The sequence below is a fragment of the Lissotriton helveticus genome, chromosome 2_1, assembly GCF_964261635.1.
Source record: "Lissotriton helveticus chromosome 2_1, aLisHel1.1, whole genome shotgun sequence".
Taxonomy (NCBI): Eukaryota; Metazoa; Chordata; class Amphibia; order Caudata; family Salamandridae; genus Lissotriton; species Lissotriton helveticus.
The window spans coordinates 560,599,185-560,620,977 of record NC_136059.1 but is presented as its reverse complement, the minus strand read 5'-3'; the positions used below and the strand labels follow the sequence as shown (position 1 = coordinate 560,620,977).

The 21,793-nt window shown below is 43.2% G+C and overlaps 1 protein-coding gene across 2 annotated transcripts in view; it reads left to right on the top strand.

The window, feature by feature from the left end:
• Nucleotides 1–21,793, top strand: part of IQGAP2 (IQ motif containing GTPase activating protein 2) — a 1,127,142-nt gene that overhangs the window by 922,948 nt on the left and 182,401 nt on the right. For both annotated transcript variants that reach the window (XM_078675224.1, XM_078675225.1), the window contains 6 exons: nucleotides 4,229–4,300; nucleotides 4,576–4,645; nucleotides 6,975–7,183; nucleotides 7,442–7,591; nucleotides 13,327–13,490; nucleotides 17,680–17,904. In XM_078675224.1, coding sequence (XP_078531350.1) covers nucleotides 4,229–4,300; nucleotides 4,576–4,645; nucleotides 6,975–7,183; nucleotides 7,442–7,591; nucleotides 13,327–13,490; nucleotides 17,680–17,904 — 890 coding nt within the window. The remainder of the gene's footprint in view (nucleotides 1–4,228; nucleotides 4,301–4,575; nucleotides 4,646–6,974; nucleotides 7,184–7,441; nucleotides 7,592–13,326; nucleotides 13,491–17,679; nucleotides 17,905–21,793) is intronic.

Here is a 21,793-nt window from a genome sequence, read left to right as displayed (position 1 = left end):
CCATCCATAAGTTAACTAGACAAAGGAAGTCGTGAAAGTCCCAGAGTTCACTCACAGTCAGAGAGGAGAGTATTTCAATCCCTACTGCGAAATGTATAGGACGCAGAAAGTAGGGAAAACTGTAAACCACAAGCACTGGTCTCGACTGCTCCCACTTAAATAAAGAAATAATGCTCACAAGCTCTGAGTAATAGCACATGTAACAGGGGCAGTCCTTGAAAATGGGCAGAGATTTTAAAGCCTCTATCCTGAATACAGCATGTCTCGCAGAGACAACGCAAGCTCTGCCTAGGTGAGATTTAAAAAGTAGTTCCTTAAAAGTAAGAAGTGGAAGGACACAAGAAGGCCAGTCAATAGGCTAGTAGAGAGATTAGGCTGCAGGTTTTTGCAACCAGACTCAATAGGCCATCTGGTAGGCTCAACCTAAAAAAACACACGGTCAACCCTTCAACAGGTGCGCAATGGACAGATGTTTAACCGGGTCACATTTTACCCATAAGATCCTTCCACGGTGAGGAAAGCCACTCGTGGAAGCCAACTCGCCTTAGAACGATTTTTCACAACAGCTTTGTGGGTTACAGCATCTGCTGCAGAAATTTGTTAGCAGCCTGCATGTTACATATTAGAAATTTAAGAAGAGGTTATGGTAACTCTACCTTTGCAGGTCAATAAACCGGAGGACTGCAACATCCCATATTAACTAGGGAGGAAAATAATTATTATAAACGCATTCGTTTTACATTAATAAATGTGGTCAATCATTTAATTACATCCATTTCGTTAAGCACAATTAAACAGATGGACACAACTGAGATTAAGGGGCTTTTTCCCCTAAACCCCCCAAAAAAGGCTAAAGGTCCAGGAGTGATCAGAAACACTACCCCTATTGGACATCCAGAGAAAAGTAAAATGTCATGATAGCATGACAAACCTATTACGGAAACAAAAGTCCTTACAGGTACGTTATACCGATGCATCACTTGGAACAAAAACAATTCTTCACATGCCAGGCACTCTTAGTGGCGTCAATGTCGAGGCATTGGTTAACTCTAGGCTCTTCCAGATTAAGTCCATTATCCAAGTATTAATAACAAGCTGATATCAAATTACAAGTTGCACAAAACGCTGGAGTGCCACTCGTGCCAGGGGTAATGAAGCAGAACAAGAGTCGGATGACAATAGGAGACTGCCCTGTCTCCGGGTAGAGGACAGAACCACTTCATCTGCACATCTCACACCTCATCTTTTTCCTCTTCACCGCCTTTTCACTCGCTCCTGCATGAACTTGCTTGTACCACCTTCTGCTCACCATCCCCCACACACCCATTCACCTGCAAGCCTTGCATTTTGGTTTTCTTTTGTCCTGTCAATACTTCAACAGTTGTGTACCTTATTCACACACTTTCACAAAGAATAACAATTTGCACACCTGACCACTGCTCTGTAGAGAGGCCAAGAATCAGAGGGGAGGAGTCTGCATTCTGAACCCCGTTGTGATCTACCAGCGGGCACTGTGTAAGTCTAGCGCAGCCTTCGGCCTGAACTCCAGAGCTCTCAAGCACAGCCCGGTTCAAACACCAGCATCGTTAAAGCCAAAAGGTCTGAGTTTCTTTTTAATGGGAAATGCTTGATAATAGTTGGCTGATGAAAGCTGTCCTATACAGAAGTCCCAATGAAGAAGCAGCATCCTGGGCTACAATAATATGGAAGCTGGGAATAATAAACATTTCCTGCAGACTGCATTAGCAGAGTTGAGCTACACACACTCACCGAAGTGTGTTATGAAAGAGTCTGAAGAAGCAGTTATTAATTTAAGTGGTGGTCTTAAAAGATATCCACAACAAAATATCGCAGAGTAGATTTTTTTGACTAATTGGCAGTATTTTGGTTGCATCTTTAAGAAAGTCTACATACGTGCAAATCTTTACTCTGCAAATAAAAAGCTGTAAATATAACCGGTTATTACAACACCAAAGCAAAAATAAATTACCAAGCAAGAGCAATTAGTGAATAGCATTGTCTCTACGAAAGTCTAAGGAATCCTTACAGCACAAACCACCTAACGAAAAAATATCAGAAATTAAAATGTGTGTAATACCTTCATGTTTAAAGACATTATGGAGCATATATGTAAAAGTAGAACGTCTCGTCAACATTTTAATAAAGTGAATCCCTCTTACTTCGAACTGTTTCACCTTAGTACACCAGAATATATCACTGCATTGAGTGAGGTGTATTATAAGGACCAGTTTTCAAACATGAAGATAGACTCATTCATGCCCTCACATCATCTCTTTCAACAATGCCATCAGTGAACCAAAAGGCAAGTCAGTTGCCATGTGCGTCCTGTAGCTGACCTACATTCATGTTATACATCGAACTACATTATAGCCTATTAAATGAAACACAAGAAGTTTATGTACAGAGCACATCTTGTTTTTTGTTTCTTATTGCGCAATTCAGTCACTAGATGAATCTCTCGTTTTATATCAACAGTTTAAGCTTTGTCTTGAATTTTCAGTTCATGGCCCTACAAAGCCACATGAAAGCGGATTTTGAGATCAAGGATCTAGGGGGACGCTGAGCCAGGGTCAGGCATTTGACTTGAGCTTTGCTAGAGTCTTCAGTGGCTCGTCAAAATGTGTCACATAATGGCAACTGAGGGGACAAATGTATAGGAAGGGCATGATTTGACCATAATCGAACAGTTTTAGCGAAGAAGAAAACAAACACCATGGCTGGGAATCCTTGTTTCAAGGTCCACAGCCATCTCATTTCACCATATTTTAGTGAGCAAATTATGAGGCTGCATATTCTGTTCCCAATGGGTAAAAGAAAATGATGTTTGGGTTACAGTTCTATGCTCTGCTTCACGGTTTGACTACGTTGTGTGGTTAGCGGTAAATAACTTATCTGCAAAAATTGGTATCACTTAAAAACGTGTATAGTTACTTATAAAAACACTTTACGTATAAAAAGGCTGCTTCAACTTAGGGTAGAAAGGGGAAAATGTTTCTTTTACTTCAGATGGCCGAACGCTTTGGAGATTTCGGTGACGTCTCAAACTACGCGGGCACGCAACCAAGAAACTTTTTGAGCCACTGCCAAAAATGTAACACGTTGACATGCAAGAGATTAGTCACTGTTTACAAACTTGATGGGAATGGGCTGTTGATACGGCTATGTGGAAGTGCGTTTGCTGACATCCGGCCAGATCCACTGTGTCCTGTGGGCGATGGCGCAGAGGGAGCTGCCTCGAGTTCATGCACACGGCCGGCGCTCTCTGGTTCCCATACCGCGCAGGGGCGGACACGATGCCCGTACTCCTGCCAGGACCGCGAGTTCACGGGCACCGCTCTCTAGTCAGGGCCCTGGCAAACAGCCATAGTTTGAGCTTGGTTCTGTAGACAGCTCGAGCGGGCAGGGCACTGGGTGGGCTGCGAGGAGCCTGGGTAAAGCACTGCGCAAAGTGCCCAGAGCAGCAGGAAACAGAGGTGAACAATCGCGCGGTGAGAGCGTGTGAGCGCATGGTGGGAGCGTGTGAGGCAGAGAGAATACGCCATGTGCGTGCACATCGTCTGTTCGTGCGTTTACATGGTTTGTCTCCCTTCGCGCACTAAACTGACAACAATAGTCTCACCAAGGCGAAGCAGCGCATGCGCTGCGTTCGCTAGGCGAGACCTAAAAATGACCTCATACATGTCTCGTGAGGACAGCTGTGGTGTCTGAAAACAAGCCTATCCATACAAGTGCAGTACAAAGTCAATGCAGCACCACGCCAATGCAAGCTGGGTACTGTACTGATGTGTTTCTCATGCTCAAATGACCACCTACGGTAGGGGTGAAGCACTGATGGGCAGCTGCCATGCAGGAGGTGGATGGCGGGAAGTGGGAGCGTGCCTTATAATAGCTACCTACTGACACCATGCAAATGAGTGAAATCACTCCACTTGGATTTTCTGCACTCTCACCATATTTTATCGCAGACAAGTGTTGATGCATAATTTAGGTATGAGATGGCTAAAGCTAAAAGTCAGTTGTAAAGATAAGTGATTTGGGTTTCTTGGAGATGGCATTTGAATTCCAAAGGTCATGTCACTTATTTGACAAAAGTTATTATGTTTTTTTTTAATGCACTTCTGGTCAGTCTGACTTTTAGTTTCTATCACTTGCGTGTTTAACAATAAATTACTTGACCGCTGCATACATTTTCTTTTACTTCTTTTAGATTCAGTCATGGATAAGAATGAGACTAGCAAGGAAAAAGTATCAGGAAAGGTTACAGTATTTCAAGGACCATGTAAGTATTCCTCCTTAGTGGGATAGAAGGTGCAGTTGTTTAATATGCAAACATCTTTACTTTTCTTTTGTATAATTTTACTTGGCCCTTAATGTATTTCTTCCGACATTAACGTTTTTTGGGCAGCATGTTTTTGGAAGTCTGTTATGTTATGCTATATTGACTTGTATAGCTCACTACTCCCCTCAGAAGGAATCTAGGCTCTGCTCAAGTTAATAATTTTTTGCCTTGCATCAAGTCATATTTATTTAATTTTTGTAATTTCGTTCAAACAGAATGACGAAATCGTGAAAATACAAGCATTCCTCAAAGCAAACAAGGCAAGAGATGATTATCGGACGCTTAGTAAGTTCAAATACGACTTTTAAATTCTATTAAATTTTGATGTTGATTAGTTTTGTCCATTTAATGTCCCTATTATTAGCTATTTGAGGTTGACTGCCAGTGATTAATCCCCTCATATAATAAAATAATTATTGCATCCTTCGGTCTTCTAATAAGTCCTTTCAGAAATATGTATGATTGAGGCATGTTTAGCAATGCATCCTACTCCAAACTTTCATATAAAAATGCAGGCACACCTTGCTGTGCCGGGACGCCCGAGCCAAAACTTGTGCTTATGTGCTGTGGATCTCACTGCTCCTCATGTGCCAGACGGCTGCTACTTACAATGGCCAAGGTAGATGCATTGGTTATGTATAGACATTGCAAACACAATAAGATGGAGGACAGAACTCCCCACCAGTCACAGATCTGGGTTGAATCCATCATCAATCTTCTTTAGCTCACCTCGCCACCCCAGTTCAAACCCAGCCGTATGCAAATCAGCCTTGACCCTGTTCCTCATGGAAACAGTCCAGCCCAAACTGCCAAGCCTGGGCTTCCCTGGACCAGAAACGAGCATCCTGGGACCGGTTTCGGGGTAACACCCCTCATCAGCCAGGCTTACTTGAATCCAGTGGTAAAGTGAGCATTAGACCCACGTCTGGGCATACAATGCCTACTTAGGGCGAACAAGCAAACACATCTCCCTGATGAGTGGTGTTACCCTGAAACCGGTCCAAGGATGCTTGTTACCATTTTGCATAGATGATGAATACAAGATTGTGTAGAGGTTGTGATAGGGGCCTGAGCAGTATCTGCTTGTGTAGCTGCTTATGCGGCATGTTGGGTGGTAAAGTCCCTTGTGGATGTCCATGTGTTTATTTTTAGCAGGGACTTCAGAATAAGGACTTTATCTTTGCCTGACCTTTTTAATTGTATTTTTCCTGTTTTTTTTAAAACCAAACCAGCATTCTGCCCATCCTGAATCCGTCTCCATTGTATTACGTGATCCTATGCAGATATGGATTCATGGGGAAAGTCTGTACATCCTTTACTTGGTGGAGGAAAGCCGTACACTGGCAGTAGAGGCACATGCAGTATGTAATGTGCACTACCAACACCTTGTATTTCCTTTTCTCTTTCATCATCTACTGTACGATAAGTTGTCTGTGCACAGACTACCTTCACCCACTCCTTCACAGCAACAAAGTAGATAGATCCTCTGCATTATTATGGTTTGGCTACTGAATATTTTTTATATGAACCATGTATAAACTGTCTCTTACACAAAACCATACATTCACATGAGCACGGACCTGGAATGCCAATACCTTATCACTGAAAAATATTTTTTACTCCTTTGACTTCATCTGAATGCCCTACATTATGAAAAAAAAATACAGACTGTATGCAACCAATTGGGTGTACCATGTGGTTTCCCACTGCATCTCAAATTTTCTTCCCTGGCAAAATAAATATGACGGACTCCAAACCAGAACATGTTAATGTACAGGTACAGGTGGTGGCCTTAAAGGTATGTTTTATGAAGATTTGTGATTGCTTTTACTTTCAGACATGAACTTGTCTAAACACATAGTTACAAATGTACAAGGTCATCCATGACTCCACAGTTTGCTTAAGAAGCAAGTATTACTTTTGTGTTCTTCCAGATCTCAAATCCCCAGTTGGCTTTGTTTCCAAAGTAACACTGACCAACCGAGCTTACAACAGTGTTCATATCTTCTTCCCATGACCAAGCAAAGACCTCTTGGAGTCAAATAGACTCCAATTCAAGTTACAAAAGAGAGACTGTGCACAGGCCCTTGTGAGAATATAGGTCTCACCTCATTCTCGTATACAAAAGATAAAATATGCTATGTGGATAATTCTTTCATGTTAAGATCCTTGACGTCACACTGTTTGAAGAGGCATCTGTTATATGTCTTTGGGAGTCCAGCTTCCACGTGTTCTGTAAACTCGTGCAGAGTAAAATATGGATGGAATAATTAAAGAAGGAAGGATTTTTTTTCACATTTTTTAAAGTTAATAGGAGTTTAAAAAGTAAGGTAAAATGCATTCATTATTTCTGAGAGGTTGAAGTCTGAAACTTGGACAAGTCAATGTTGGTGCTTTGAGTTGAGGAATCAGGAGTTGATCCAATGTGCTGTCCACTTACTCCTTTACTGTTATCGAGGCCCACTCTCTTAAATACTTATACATTCTGGTCTCATCCCTTCTTGTGTAATAACTATTCTATTTCCATCGTGACGCATTTACAATTAACTTAAAATAAAGGCAAAAAACACCAATCAAGGCTTAGTAAATTCTATAAGCTTCCAATTTTTTGCAGTCAACTCTGAAAATCCACCATTGAATGTTGTGCGCAAGTTTGTGTACCTCCTGGACCACAGTGCGTTGGACTTCCAGGAAGAACTGGAAGTGACGAGACTGAGAGAAGAAGTGGTTACCAAAATTCGTTCTAATCAGCAACTGGAGAAAGACCTGAATCTGATGGACATCAAGATTGGGCTGCTGGTAAAAAATAGGATCACATTGCAGGTCAGTGGTGTCATTTTACTTTGAGGGTGCATTCAGCAATTTTAGATAGTAAACAATGGAACAATGGCGTAGGTTGATATTGCACAGTAATTTGGAGGTGAAGTATTTGCCAATGATTGTAATTAAAACATATGTCTGTGATATTTAGTGGTCCTTCAGAATAAAATAAAAATCATAAATAGAAAAAACCGACCTTAAGTATTTCTTGCTAGCTGTGATGGTTTTGAATAATTGTTTACTTTTCTCTTTCGCATGCAGGATGTGGTATCCCACAGTAAGAAGCTGAATAAGAAAGGTAAAGGTCAAGCCGATGAGTTGGTGACAGGGGATAAACAAGGCATCAAAGGGCTGAGCAAGGAAAAGAGGAAAAAGCTGGAGGCCTACCAGCACCTTTTCTACCTCTTACAGGTGAGAAATACAAAATAACATATATTGCTTTCTTTTACCTTAAACTTTATTTATGGTGGTTCTTAGTTTTCTGTTCCACCACTGTTCAAATTAGTTCGATGCAAGTGGCCTCTTTCGGTTTTGGTCTTCCTGACGAAAAAAATATCTCAACAGAGCCAGGAACAGTCATTGTTCAGTCAATATTCCATTCTCCCTTCACTACATCCTCACCGTCAGTGGGTGTGTATAGTATTGTGTAGTAACCCATGCTGTCTACGATTTTAGCGGACAATGTAATCACACATTCACAAATGCCAAGACAGTAAGGGCCTCATTACATAAAAAGCGACCTTCAGCAGTGTTACACCAGCTTGTGTTAGTTGCTACTGACTGCAGAGATATACAGTCAGCAAACCACATATGCTCATACCACATAAAGTAAGCAGTGGGAGCGCTAAAGTCTCTGCCACAAGTTTGGGATAACTGCTGTAATAATTATTTGAAGAGCTAGAGCAGCAGTATTGTGCCTTAGACAGTGCTAAGTGGTAGATAGTAGCAGGAATTTTAAATCCATGTGCTGCATTTGGCTGTAAATGTAGCAGCATTTGATGACATCACTAAAGTAAATGACAGAACATATGACAAAGCAACATAGGAACAAACACAGCCCACAAAAAAACCAAATCACAACACAGCAGCATAACGTATCACCCCAAAAATTGCCACACAAGGTTTTTACACACGTTCTTGTCACACAATCAGTCGGCATGTGCAGAGCTACTGTGAGGTATGTGAACACTCCTGCACTGTGGATGCACACTTTTGAAATATTACCAGTTCATGTTACCATGCGCTATCAATCTCAGTCTGTTAGTTTCACCAATGTTGTGCGTTTTGGCTAATTCCAGCTTTATCTCCTTTTTTGCGACCTGGTGTTATGGGCCACGGCTCTTGGGTTAAAGGTGCTGCACACTCGGGTTTTCCTTCATTTTGTCCTTTCAGATTAAAGTATTTTTTTTATGTGACTTTGATCTTCTAATTTGCAGACGCCATCTCGGGAGCGTCTCTAATTTGTAATTTCTGACCATCTGTAGTGTTTTTCCTGTCTATTCTTTTTCTATCACTACATGAAATGCTGCTGAGAGGTTCTTAAACACACCTACGCAGTGTCCATGTAAGCAGATGTGATGAGGTGCATCTAAGTCCAGTCAGTCTGAGCCCCGATGCTGCCGACTTGCAGCTAGGCTGCACGAAGAGTGTAGGCTACTTCACCAGCGAAGGTGAACCTAGTGATAGAACATATGCACTTAATTTTCTGCTTTCATTATTCCCAACCATTGTCAAATGGTCACCCATGCAGACTGTGTCCGTCACTGCCTACATGAAGCCTCCCTCCATCGACCACTTAAAAGCTAAGTTATGTATTGAGCGCTCCGTAGTCAAACATTGACACCAGATTCCTGGCCTCATTAAACACTACAGCCTAGACCTGTAACCTGTCTCTCAAAGCATAACATCCTTACATTGATGACCTAGTTCCAGCACTTTTTTAAATTTACAGAAAGGACTGACCAGATCGGGCCAGGGTACTATAGAAATTATTCCTCATTAATTCATCAATACTACAATCCTCCTCTCACAGCGTGACGCAGAGTTAAAACCATTGTTTTATTAGTTGCAGTCTTAAAACCCTAACATTAAACTTTATCCTGGTTTATAGACCTCTGAATCTTGAATGACAAAGCTCACTGCTCTGTTGGAAGAACTGGCAAATTTAGTTACAGACAAACAAAATGTTATTGTACTTGGTAATTTCAACCTTTGGCTCCAGTCCTCTCAGAGTACGTCAGCAAACATTTTTAACATATCCATTCAAAACTTAGAGTTAGTCATTCATGAGCCTACTCGCGCAGCTTGGTATGCGCTACAATGAAGAAGAAGTAGAAATACTTTATTTAGACAATCAAGTCCATTAAAGTGAGCTACAATGAGTTCTGTTGGGTATCTCGATTGCTATGTGTAATCGAAACTGTACCACCAATGTATTCAGACCAATCTACGGTCTGGAAAATTGAGTAGACAATATCCACAACATATGTAGCGTGTGGTCCTGTACCTGACCAATGGTTAACACTCCATAATGCAAATCAATAAAGAAAGAACGAAACAACAAAGCCATTACTTATTGCATATATTCACAATCATATATCCAAATGGTACATACTCTGTTTTCTTTTTGTAGGGCTGTCACAACACTAACAAAAAGCAGACGTGACTTAGGCGAAGTAGTATAGACATAAGGGGAGTGCGTGGAGACACACTCCACTCCCAGGTGCACTGCTAATGAGGATTCCAAATCCAACGTCAGTTTCAACCATTTTAACTTTTTCCGCAATTTAAACTTTTTCTTCATTACTTTTTTAACGTTATGTTCTTGTCGCTTTTGACCAATCCACACGATATTCATACTGTATTTTAGCAACTTCTCATATTTTCATGTGTCCATCCGGACCTCTTGTGAAAATAAGATCCAAATACATCAGATTGTTCAGAGCAGCAATCTTTTATTTCATTTTAACACCCAATGCATTTCGGGCTGCGGTTCAGCCCTTCGTCAGGGGTAGCTGAAAATGGATAATTACAAGCAATGTTTTAATTTTGAGTAGTAACATTATTATTTGTAACTGCCATAAAAAGTGAATGTTAGCACGTGTGAGAGATTCTTTTTCCTGCAGCGCGCAGAGCGAGCTGAATGAAGCGACTAACATAGCAGGTATGACGGGCACAAACATGGAGTTGCTTTGTAACGCTAAAATGCAGCAAGAGGTCAAAAGTTTAATATACACTGCACTAGCGGGTAAGAAAGACTTAAAGATTGTTGTCTGTGATAAGCGTACAAATGGGTAAAAGTAATATTTGATAATAACCGTTCATATGCGGTGTCACTATCGTTATGCCTAACAAGTTGTGCTAATGCCTGGTAAAAAAAACCCTCCGTAGTCGGGTAGAATGGACTCCTTAAGATAATGGAAGTTTAGCTTGTTGCATTGATTGCCATAGGGATGCGTTTTATATATTTGGATAGCATTGAGATATGTCGTATGTAATAACATTTGGAATAAGATCGCTTGTGTTATAAATGAGATTTTAAGAAGTTGCTCTTTTTTAAAAAAAACAGTTACAAATAATAATGTTACTACTCAAAATTAAAACATTGCTTGTAATTATCCATTTTCAGCTACCCCTGACGAAGGGCTGAACCGCAGCCCGAAATGCATTGGGTGTTAAAATGAAATAAAAGATTGCTGCTCTGAACAATCTGATGTATTTGGATCTTATTTTCACAAGAGGTCCGGATGGACACATGAAAATATGAGAAGTTGCTAAAATACAGTATGAATATCGTGTGGATTGGTCAAAAGCGACAAGAACATAACGTTAAAAAAGTAATGAAGAAAAAGTTTAAATTGCGGAAAAAGTTAAAATGGTTGAAACTGACGTTGGATTTGGAATCCTCATTAGCAGTGCACCTGGGAGTGGAGTGTGTCTCCACGCACTCCCCTTATGTCTATACTTTTAAGTAGTGTATTCGGGCTTGCACAACCCAGGGACGCACGCATCTGGTCGAAATTTCTAGTAAAATAAATGGACTGAAACGGATGAATATGGAGTGCGGACCACCTATAATGTTTAGGCGAAGTAGTGACATAAAGTACAAAAGTGCTTAGAAAAACACAATACAAAGGATGTGCATAAAAGGCACAAATAAAATGCCCGTCTTTTTGTATTGAGTAGTAAAATATTACTCCTATCACATTTTTAATTCCTTTTAGAGGATGATTGACCAAGGACATCGACCAGTAAAATTGTCTTCGACGTTTCGATCCTTTGTGTATCTCTTAGTTCTTACACATAACTGCGGCTCTTTTTCAGGACTAATAAAACAAGGACAGTCAAGCTGTGGAAAATCCACAGTGCTGCATCAATTAGTATCCCATAGTTATCTTCCATCAAGGGGTTGATGTTTCCAAAATCACAATGTTGCCCGGCATGTATCCAAACTTCACTTATTAGCGATGGATAATATAGACACAAAGCTGATAATGGCACCTTGTCAGCTGGGAGCCACTCTTCTTTGAGAAGGTAAGATAGGTGGTAACGGAACATTTCCTGATCAGATTGGCAGAAGACCGGAAACTGCAGTGCTTCAGAGTGAAGAAAAAGAAGAGGCTAGAACTCTGGTACTGTTCATAAGGAAAGGGAGTTGAAATACAATGCAAAAGATTTTCTTCTTGAGGGAAGAGTTTTGGAATAAATTAGTCTGGTTCCCAGGGAAATTTCTTGTTGGACGTGTAGTTGGTTGATCCAGGAATAGGGACAAGATCGCTGCAAAATATCACGGAAGCATGTTCAGTCCGAGCTTAAATCGATGCAATAGCCGTCTTTCTTATTAAGGTTTGTTGAATGTTTATAGCACGAATTAGACCCAATCAGGTTCACAACACTTTACATGGTACCAGATACATTACGTTGAACAAGCTTTGTGGATTAAGGGACAGCCTTATGTGTAGATCCGCTAGCTAGAGTATTGTTGATTACTAAATGAGGTCCCTACACCAGTTACTATCACGTTCATAAAGCTAAAATAACATAACTCTTCTTGTATACCATCACGATGATGTGGGCTCCAAGAAGCAGTAAAGCAAGATGATTGCGCCCTAAGTTAGTTCTGGACTTCTCTATACTGCGTCTCGCTATTCTGCAGATTAAACCTCTTTTAAGTTGTGGAAACCTTGCAAAGCTTCACTTTCAACCATTCGTTTAGGTTGACAACTTGTCTAGAGCTTAATTTGCCGTAGATGTGCCTCGGGACTCTACCCTTCTCTTCGTTCTGATTAGCACTGTGTCAGTTGCCTCTTGACCCGGACTGCGGATCTGTGCCTTAGGGTGACCTTTGACAACATTCCACATCGCTTCACCTCAGCAGCTGTGTGTTAGTGGTCTGTGGTTTAATTCCTCGTGGTGAACTGCAGCACTGGTTACTCCCTGCCTACCCTGTGGCGTGCTCACTGAAGTCCATATTGTCAGTGGTGGGAGCTTGCTGAACATTGTTCATTTAGGTGCACAACTGTGTACTTGCGCCCGGGGACAGTCGTTGTTCTGACTATCCATTTGCCCTTACATGGGAGCACAACCTGCTATATTTGTGTACAAGTTGGGAGAACACAATGACGTCAGCTTTAATGATTGGACCAATTCAAACAATCTCAGATCATTAGATGGAGGAGGCACATACTCTTTTACAGGAGATAGTTGTGATCTAATCAGGAATAGTTGTATCACATAGAGTGGTATCAGTGATAAGTAGAAAATGACGAAACACGAGAATCCTTCCTTGTAGAAATGGAGGAAGTAGGGTCTCATGCTAGCTGGTGATAGCCCACCGCACAGGTACCCTACAGTGAAGCTGGACCTTATACCTCTGGCCCGCACAGAATCGAGTTTCATCAAACACTCCCATTTAAGTGTTTGTTCCTAATGTCAGACTTCAGATGTACATTGGACTTACATTCTATTGTCCACTCCAGTTTAATCATATGTGAGAATTTGTGACAAAAGAGACTATGGATGGAAGTTATAGTTCAATATTTGTTTTACGATTTCTGTTTCTGGACACACCAACAAATATAGTGGTTGAGCAGCAAATGTTACCTGTTCTTACAAGTGTTCCCTCCCCCTCCCCCCTTGCCTTCCAGACGAACCCTACCTATTTGGCCAAGCTGATCTTCCAGATGCCACAGAATAAATCCACTAAGTTCATGGACACGGTCATTTTCACTCTGTATAACTACGCGTCCAATCAGCGTGAAGAGTGCCTGCTGCTCAAGCTCTTCGAGACCGCCCTGCAGGAAGAGATCAAGTATGTTTACTGACTTTCACAGCATGTTGTTTCTTTATTTAGATTTTGATATAGCGGCAAATTTAAAGGTGGAGTATCATTTTAGTAAAACATTTTTATTGCAGCCGCTGCCTCTCAAACATAACATGTGATATGTAGAACAGCATTGAGTGAGTCCGGTTGAGACTACATTATAGGAAGTACAGTGTGGTTGGCGCAATGCTTAATTTGTGTCAAAAAGGTGCAGGTGCCCGTATTCTTTATTTTTTTTATTTTTTTTAACATAAGATTTTATTAATGAGAAAAACAGAGTCAGGAAATCAGTCACAATCAAAACAATACACTTGAATCAAGGTACAAATAAGGCAGGAAATAAATTAGCGTACAATTCGTCCTATGGGTCCAGCCCACTTAGACTGCTGGCACCATCTGCAGCCACCACTGGAGGCGCCCCCGCTAAGGACATCTGCCAAAGCCCTCTGTGCTGTCGCTGTCCCTCGGGCAAGTGGTCAGGTGGGGCTGTGGGGATGCGGTGTTTCTGCTTCTTATTTTACCACAGAATTGTAATTACAAATCAGCTAAGTACTGAATGAGCACATAGCTGGGTCACTTTCATAACGCACTGACAGAAACTTTCACTACACTTCAGAGCTCTCGGTCCGGCCATGCATGAACACCGATCTACCCCTTGACGTCAACCTGACACTCAGAGCCTCCTCAACCCACAATGTGTCCTATACAAGACTCGCACTCTCCATAGGGTGCAGCCTTCTTCAGACGGTTTCCTACTGAATTGTAATTGCAGTTGGCACATGTGACCATCGCTCTGTGTACTCAGCAGCGAGGCCAAGGACTGAATGAGCATGTTGCCTCAAGACATTTTTTACACTGTTACAAGTACTGCAAAAACAACAATTGATGGACAGAATACAGAACAATGTCATCCATTCACCCAAGTACAGAGATCGGGGTCTAAATCCATTGTTTTTTTGCTCACCATGCCATTCCAGTTTGACCCCAGCCAAATGCAAATCAGTCTTGACCCTGTGCCCAATGGGAATAGTCCAGCCCGAACTGCCAGGCCAGGTCCTCCCTGGACTGGAAACGAGCATCCTAGGACCGGTTTCGGCAATTGGCTGGGTCTGAACTGAGGTGGGAAGTGAGCTAAAGAATGATGATGGATTCAACCCAGATCTGTGACTGGGGGTGAGTGTCTGAAAAGTTTCAGCGCTCCGTCCATCATCTCCTTCTGTTTTCTTTGTTCGCCCTAAGTTGGCAGGGTATGCCCAGACGTAGGTCCCTTGCTCATTTTGCCACTGGATTCAAGCTATCCTGGCTGATGAAGGGTGTTGCCCAGAAACCATTCCCAGGATGCTTGTTTCCAGTTCAGGGAGGACCTGGCTTGGCAGTTCAAGCTTGACTGTTCCCATGAGAGACAGGGTCAAGACTGATTTGCAATATGGCTGGGTCTGAACTGAGGTGGCGAAGTCAGCTAAAGAATGATGATTGATTCTACCCAGATCTGTGACTGGGGGTGAGTGTCTGAAAAGTTTCAGCGCTCCGTCCATCATCTCCTTGTTTTTGCTACAGTTACAAGCACTGCCAGAGACGTTTAGTGCTCTCAGCCTCAACTTCAGAGCTTGCAATTATACTAAGCATGAACACTGACTCACACATTCTGAACTCTCCCAGACATTGAGTGGGCGGTGGGTTACTTTGCTGTACAGAGAGATGAATGGATTGCTGCAGGTCCCCAGAGAACTCCCGCTCCTCCTCCAACTCCACCGACCACAACTCTAGAAGCCAGCTCCCTACCAGACACCCTACCTCCCCTCCAGTGTGTGATGCTGGCTCAGGGCACATCTGGGTGCCACTGTAGCACAGGCAATCAAGGAGTGAGTTCTCCAGGCAGACCGTTGTGCAGTTGGTGGGCAGCAGGCAGTGCAGTGGAGGATGCAGTGCAGGAACCACACTACACTCTTGTGCCAGGGTCTCAATCCTGCCAAGCCATTGGGCACTGCAAAGTTCTAACAGAAACTCAAATGGCTCAACCTGCCCCCACTCAACCGTGAGCCGACCAGGACACTTCCTAGAGTACTTTCACTTTAGACCACCATCATGGCATTTGAACTAGGAGTCCGTCATGTCCATGTTGCAGGACCTCTTTAAAAAAGAATCATTCTTTTTTCCTTTGCTCAACGATGTTAAAGTAGTGTCACATCACCAAGGCAGTTAGGTGTGACCGTTCTAAGCAATGTTGCGACTTCCATGCTTGGCCATGGGAGTTGCAAATGGCATCAGGGGAATGTGGGAATTAATTTCTTTTTGGGTTTGCACCCATGGGAGAAAAACAAGTGCCGTCTGCAAAAGAAATGCTGTTGGTGCCTACTAGCAACCACAGGCTCAAATTATTTACTGTTTGGTGGGGATGCAATCAGTACAATGCTTAGTGTTTTTTTGTCACATATGAATGTATGTTTGTATGTATCTGGTATTTCTATAGTGCAAACCTATCCAAAAGGCAGCTGGGCAAGGGTAAAAATATAAACTCAGAGAACGATAGGAGAGGTAGCCGGTTTGTAGACTGTTGATTCATTATGATGTTGTGTTCTTTAAAGAGATGCATCTTCAACGCTTTCCTAAATTGGAGCAGCGTTGAGGTGGTCCTGATGGATACAGGGATGTTGTTCCACATCCTGTGTGCATAGATGGAAAGGCCTACTCCCATATTTTTTCATTTTCATACTTATTAGTATACATTTGTGGTGGTCTCCTGGCTGCGAGAGTGCTGAGAACCACCAGAGACTGGGAGCTTGTCTTCTAGATAAACAAGGGTGCTGGTTGTGATGGCTTTGAAAGTGACACAGATCGTTGTGGAAGATGGGGTGGGCCAGTAACAGGAACCAATGAAGCTCCAGCAGGATGGGGGTGGTGGTTTAATCATATTTCTTCTGGATGTGTATGAGATGTGCTGTGGCATGTTGGATGTCTGTCAGGGGTTGCAGTGTGGGAGGCCATGGAGCAGAGTGTTACCAACATCCAGATGTGAGAGCCTTAATGGCTTGAACAGCAGCTCTAAGGTCACTTTCTAGAAGGAAATCAACCCTGGAAAAATGAGAGCTGTGTAGTAAAAATTATTGGCTAATCCTAGAGCCCCTTTCATAACTGGAAAATAACATGATTCAACGTCTCTGTCATTCCAGGAGATGACTGGGGATGGCATGTATGTGATGCTATAATAACGAAACCGACACATCAAAGTTTGATGAAATGCAGATTATTGCCAGTCTTTAGGGCCATCAGGGAGAGCAGGCATTGTGGTAATGTTTTCCGTGGTGGTTGTCTACTAAGCCCCTAGCCCTGAAACTGGCCACAGAGCACAACTGGAAGTTGGAAAGAATGAAAGGAGAGAACAGACGCAGGGGGAACGAGAAGAGAAAAAGCGTGTCACAAAGATGTGTAGTATTATGATAGACAAGTTAAAGGCAAGGTAAAGCGTGCTTTTGGATATTGTGGGAGGCTACACATCTATCTGGCGAGTAGCTCATTCTAGTCAAATATGTAAAATTAATTATAAGAATATATTAATATAGTAGGTCAAATCAAGTTACCGTTAAATACTGGGCCATGGATAAATCCAGTAGCATCGTTCGCTGGAAACGGATGCTATAAATTATTTGTATTCCTACATTGAAATTTGAAGATAAGGCAATAAGAATTTTTAAAGTTCAAAATGTTGCAAGTTAAAAGGGTTGCTAATATGACTTTTAATATTGATTTGGATGTGAATTGCTGTGAGCTCTCAAAACTGGGTGCAGGTGTATAGCAAATCCCAGTGTTTGCACAAAAATTACTATATGGCGTGTTAGAATGTGTTGCTAATGTTTATTTTTAAGTAACCTGAGGTTTAGGTGAATTCATTTAAAATTAAATTCAACAACTTGTAAAAAATGTACTTCGGTACTTTATCAGTACGTCATTAAGTGTCTGTGGCTCTTAAACATCCTGTACCTTTCCACAGTAAATTTGCCACTGGGAATATAGATATCTGATCTGTGTAGCGTCGGGTAGGCTTTAAACTCCATTTGATTACCCATCATAACTACTTCTCTACGATGTAGCTTCTTCTATATGCACCTTTTCTTGTCGAAATGCTTTTGCTGCTCTGTCAGATAAATAAACCGATAAATATGCCGTTTTTGCTTTAAAGGTCTAAAGTGGACCAGATTCAAGACATTGTGACTGGAAATCCCACTGTGATTAAGATGGTCGTCAGCTTCAACCGAGGGGCCAGAGGTCAGAACAACCTGCGGCAACTGTTGGCTCCAGTTGTGAAAGAAATCATTGATGACAAATCTCTCATCATCAACACAAATCCCGTCGAAGTGTACAAGTCGTGGGTCAACCAACTGGAAATGTCCACAGGAGAAGCCAGGTTAGTTAAGAGTTGTATATGCTGTGACGTCACGTGAAGCAGTCTTTCTTCTTCTCTGTCTGTTCTCAGCTCACTTGCACACCGACTCTGTGTCTAGTTAGTGGGCGATGCAGCTGCTCTAGGCTTGATGCGGGTGGGGATAGAAGCCTGCCCACACCACACCATGCAGTTATGTCTAACCCTGAAGCGGATGGAGAAAGAGCGCCTAATGTGCGGGTGTCAAAGTGAGACAAGCATTTACAATGCAATGGTCTCGGCAATATTATAGGTAGAGCTATTGGTATTGCTCATTATTTTTTTATCTTTTTTGTATCCCTAAATAAATGGCATTGTCATTTCTATTGGCATTAGCTTTTTTTTGCATATGTGCAGAGAGAGAGTGAGGTAGTGAGATAGAGAGAGTGAGGTATTGAAATAGAGAGAGAGAGTGAGGTAGTGAGAGAGAGTGAGGTAGTGAGAGAGAGTGAGGTAGTGAAAGAGTGAGGTAGTGAGGGAGAGGGATGTTGTGAGGTAGTGAGATAGAGAGAGAGGTAGTGAAAGAGAGTGAAAGTGAGTTAGTGAGATAGAAAGAGTAAGGTAGTGAGATAGAGAGTGATTGAGGTAGTGAGTTAGAGAGAGAGAGTGAAGTTGTGAGCTAGAGAGTGAGGTAGTGAGAGTGAGGTAGTGATGTTTTGAGAGAGAGAAGTTGTGAGATAGTGAGGTAGTGAGATAGATAGAGTGGAGTAGTGAGGTAGAGAGAGTTATGTAGTGAGAGAGAGGTAGATAGAGAGTGAGGTAGTGAGAGACAGAGTGAGGTAGTGAAAGAGGTAGTGAGGGAGAGGGATGTTCTGAGGTAGTGAGATAGAAACAGTGAGTGAGTTTGTGAGGTAGTGAGAGAGAGAGAGAGAGTGAGGTAGTGAAAGTGACTTAGTGAGATAGAAAGAGAGAGAGTGAGGTAGTGAGATCGAGAGAGAGTGAGGTAGTGAGTTAGAGAGAGAGTGAAGTTGTGAGGTAGTGAGATAGAGAGTGAGTTAGTGAGAGTGATGTAGTGATTTTTTGAGGGAGTGAGTCGTGATATAGTGAGGTAGTGAGAGTGAGAGTGTGAGATAGAAATAGATAGAGTGAGGTAGGGAGATAGAGAGAGAGTGAGCTAGTGAGATAGAGAGTAAAGTTGTGAGGTAGTGTGTTTGAGAGTGATGTGGAATGCCTGCTAACAATAAGCAACAAACAAACATGATACAAATACCTCCCACCCCAAGACCGGCACTTACCTCTCATGTTATGACGTCAAGGCGGGGAGGGGGTGTTTATTTACCACAGCATCTCGGAGTGCGAACATAGCCTGCAGGTACAAACCTGCTGCAAGTAACATCACGCTCTCAACACACTACATGAGCAGCAACAGAACACAGACATTAATTATGTTTATGAAATATAGTACAACCAGGGACGGGTTATTTGTGCATTGTCTTACGCATTTAATGAATAGGGGCATGAGGAGAATATATGACCTGACAGAATACCCAGCGTTGTGTCAAGGTCTGGGCTTGAACAAGTTCCCTGTTAGTTTCAGGAAACCTTCCTATTGGCTGCACCTCAAAAATGCATGGCTCAGAGGCTACCTTATGGCTTGGAAGGAGTGAAATGGATTAATGCCTTTGCTATGTTTGCACATTATGTGAACCTGGGCATATCGAAACGAAATGTATACGTACATATATAAATGGACGAGCGCCTTTGCTAAAAAGCTTTGGGAGCACACCTTTCTTTTGCTAAATCAGAATATTGTCACGACCCTTTATGTACTTTTAAAGGGGCGCCATAAAGTGCAGGCGTTCCCACGCGGGCGCCTTTGCACTAAATAAGACCCATCGGTCAGAATACAATACATAGCTTGAAGTCGTGTGCCAATTAAGATGGGAAATGTCGCTTTTTTTTATATTCCGCCTAAACGCTCAATGGTCACTGGAGAATGCAGCTTAGGGGAAAGGAGTAAATCATGTGGGTCGCCCTGCTGCAGGGAGTATCACTGCAGCATCGCCTTCATCCAGATGAGCATCCAAGATGAGTGACAATCACTTCGTATCCTTTTTCCAAGGTTATTCGTACCAGTGGCGAAGGTTGAAACAGACCTTTCAGTTACTGCCTTTCAAAACCCACTCTGCGTACAAGTGCATATAGTTAGGCGACTGTTGTAGCTGATTCGCCCACGATCACACATTTTGGTAAAGCGGGCAAGGTCACGAACTGGGTGACTAAACGTACACGATGATCAGCATCCACAGTGCGAAGTAAGCCCCCTCTACGCTCAGTATCCCCTATCCCCCTCACCCCCTCCCAAATTGCCTGCAAGTCATTTGCCAAGAATGACAGCTTTTAGTTAAAGGGTGAACGTTCCAGCGCTGGCACTGAATGAAGGGGATGTTGCTTGGAGCTGAGCATCCTTCAGATCTTCCCATTCGCCTGCAGGTATTCAGAACGGAGGTGCACGTATATTTAGTGAATCGGCCAAGATCACAATGTTTAGTGAAGCACGAAAGGCCCCAAGTGGGGTCAATCCATGTAGGGGGTGTCTAGCATCCGCACTACGAACTAAACAACCTCTGCTCCCCCCCCCACCCCATTGTCTGCAGGTATTAGAACGCATAGGCATGTGTTAACAGTGATTCGTTCAGGATCACACAGTTGCGCAAATAAGGACTAACTCACCGTAGAGGACGTTCAGCATGGAGGGCGGCATGACCAGGAAGCCCAGCAGCATGTCGGCGACGGCCAGGGACATCAGGAAGTAGTTGGTGGCGTTCTGGAGCTTCTTCTCCAGGAGCACGGCCATGATGACCAGGATGTTGCCAGCAATGGTCAGCACGATGACCAGCGCCGTCAGCAGGGCCAGCCAGTTCTTGCCGGGAGATGGCGGCCTGCCCTCGGAGGTCAGGTTACTGAAGTTCCGGGGCCCCGCCGTCCAGTTGAGGAGCTCGGCCGCCGTGCCCTCGCCGGCGCCCGCCTCCTTCTCGTAGAGCCCCCAGCCGTCCTGGCGCAGCTGGATGTGCGAGCTCATGCTCAGGTTGCCAAAGTTTTCCGTGCACACAATGTCCATGGCTAAGCCCGAGCTCTGCGCGGAGATGACGTGAAAAAACATCAAGGTTTTACTTTCCTCCAACATTTGGGTTCAGTGCCCCCAGGAGCGGTACCAGGCAGGCATCGGAAAGGGCGTCAGTCCATAAGCTCCCTATTGCGCGGACACCGTTGCTCTATCAGAAGCCACGTGCACATAAAATGGGGGCACACGAGCACCCCACAGCCCTTCTGTGGTTCCCCAGTCGCTCTAACGACCAAGGGTGGCGACTTTCATTCAGTTTGCAAAATACAAAAATGGCGGCCGCAGGCTTCCGATTTTTTCGGAATCGGGGGCGTGGTTTTGCTGTTTTGAGTGACGCATGACGTCACTGTCTAAAGAACAGCAAAACTTACGCCCCCTAATCCGAAAAAGACGGGGCTAAATCGGAGTGACGGCTCTCTCCTCCAATGGCTGGCCTCCTTTTAGGAAGCCAGCCAATGGAGGAGAGACGAAAAGAGGCGGGATAAAGCAGCCACTCTAAGTCACAATAATTCTCCGTCCTTCCGGTCTTGGCCTCCGGCCAAGCCTACGGTCCCGAGACCTAAAAAACAGGAGTGCGCCATTATCGACGCACGTTTGTCCCTCGGCAGTGAGCTGTAGTCTTGCAGTCTGAGGTCGCGGTGCCATCTGCGCGCTGCCCACATGTGGGTCAAGATGAAGGAGGCAATTAAACCATGCCCCTTGTTCGGATTGCAATTAGTGCAAGTTGCGGAAAAATCATCAATGCTTTTGAATGTCAAGTGTTTGCGACATGCACTACATTCCATAGTGCGCAGGCATAGAAAAGCAATG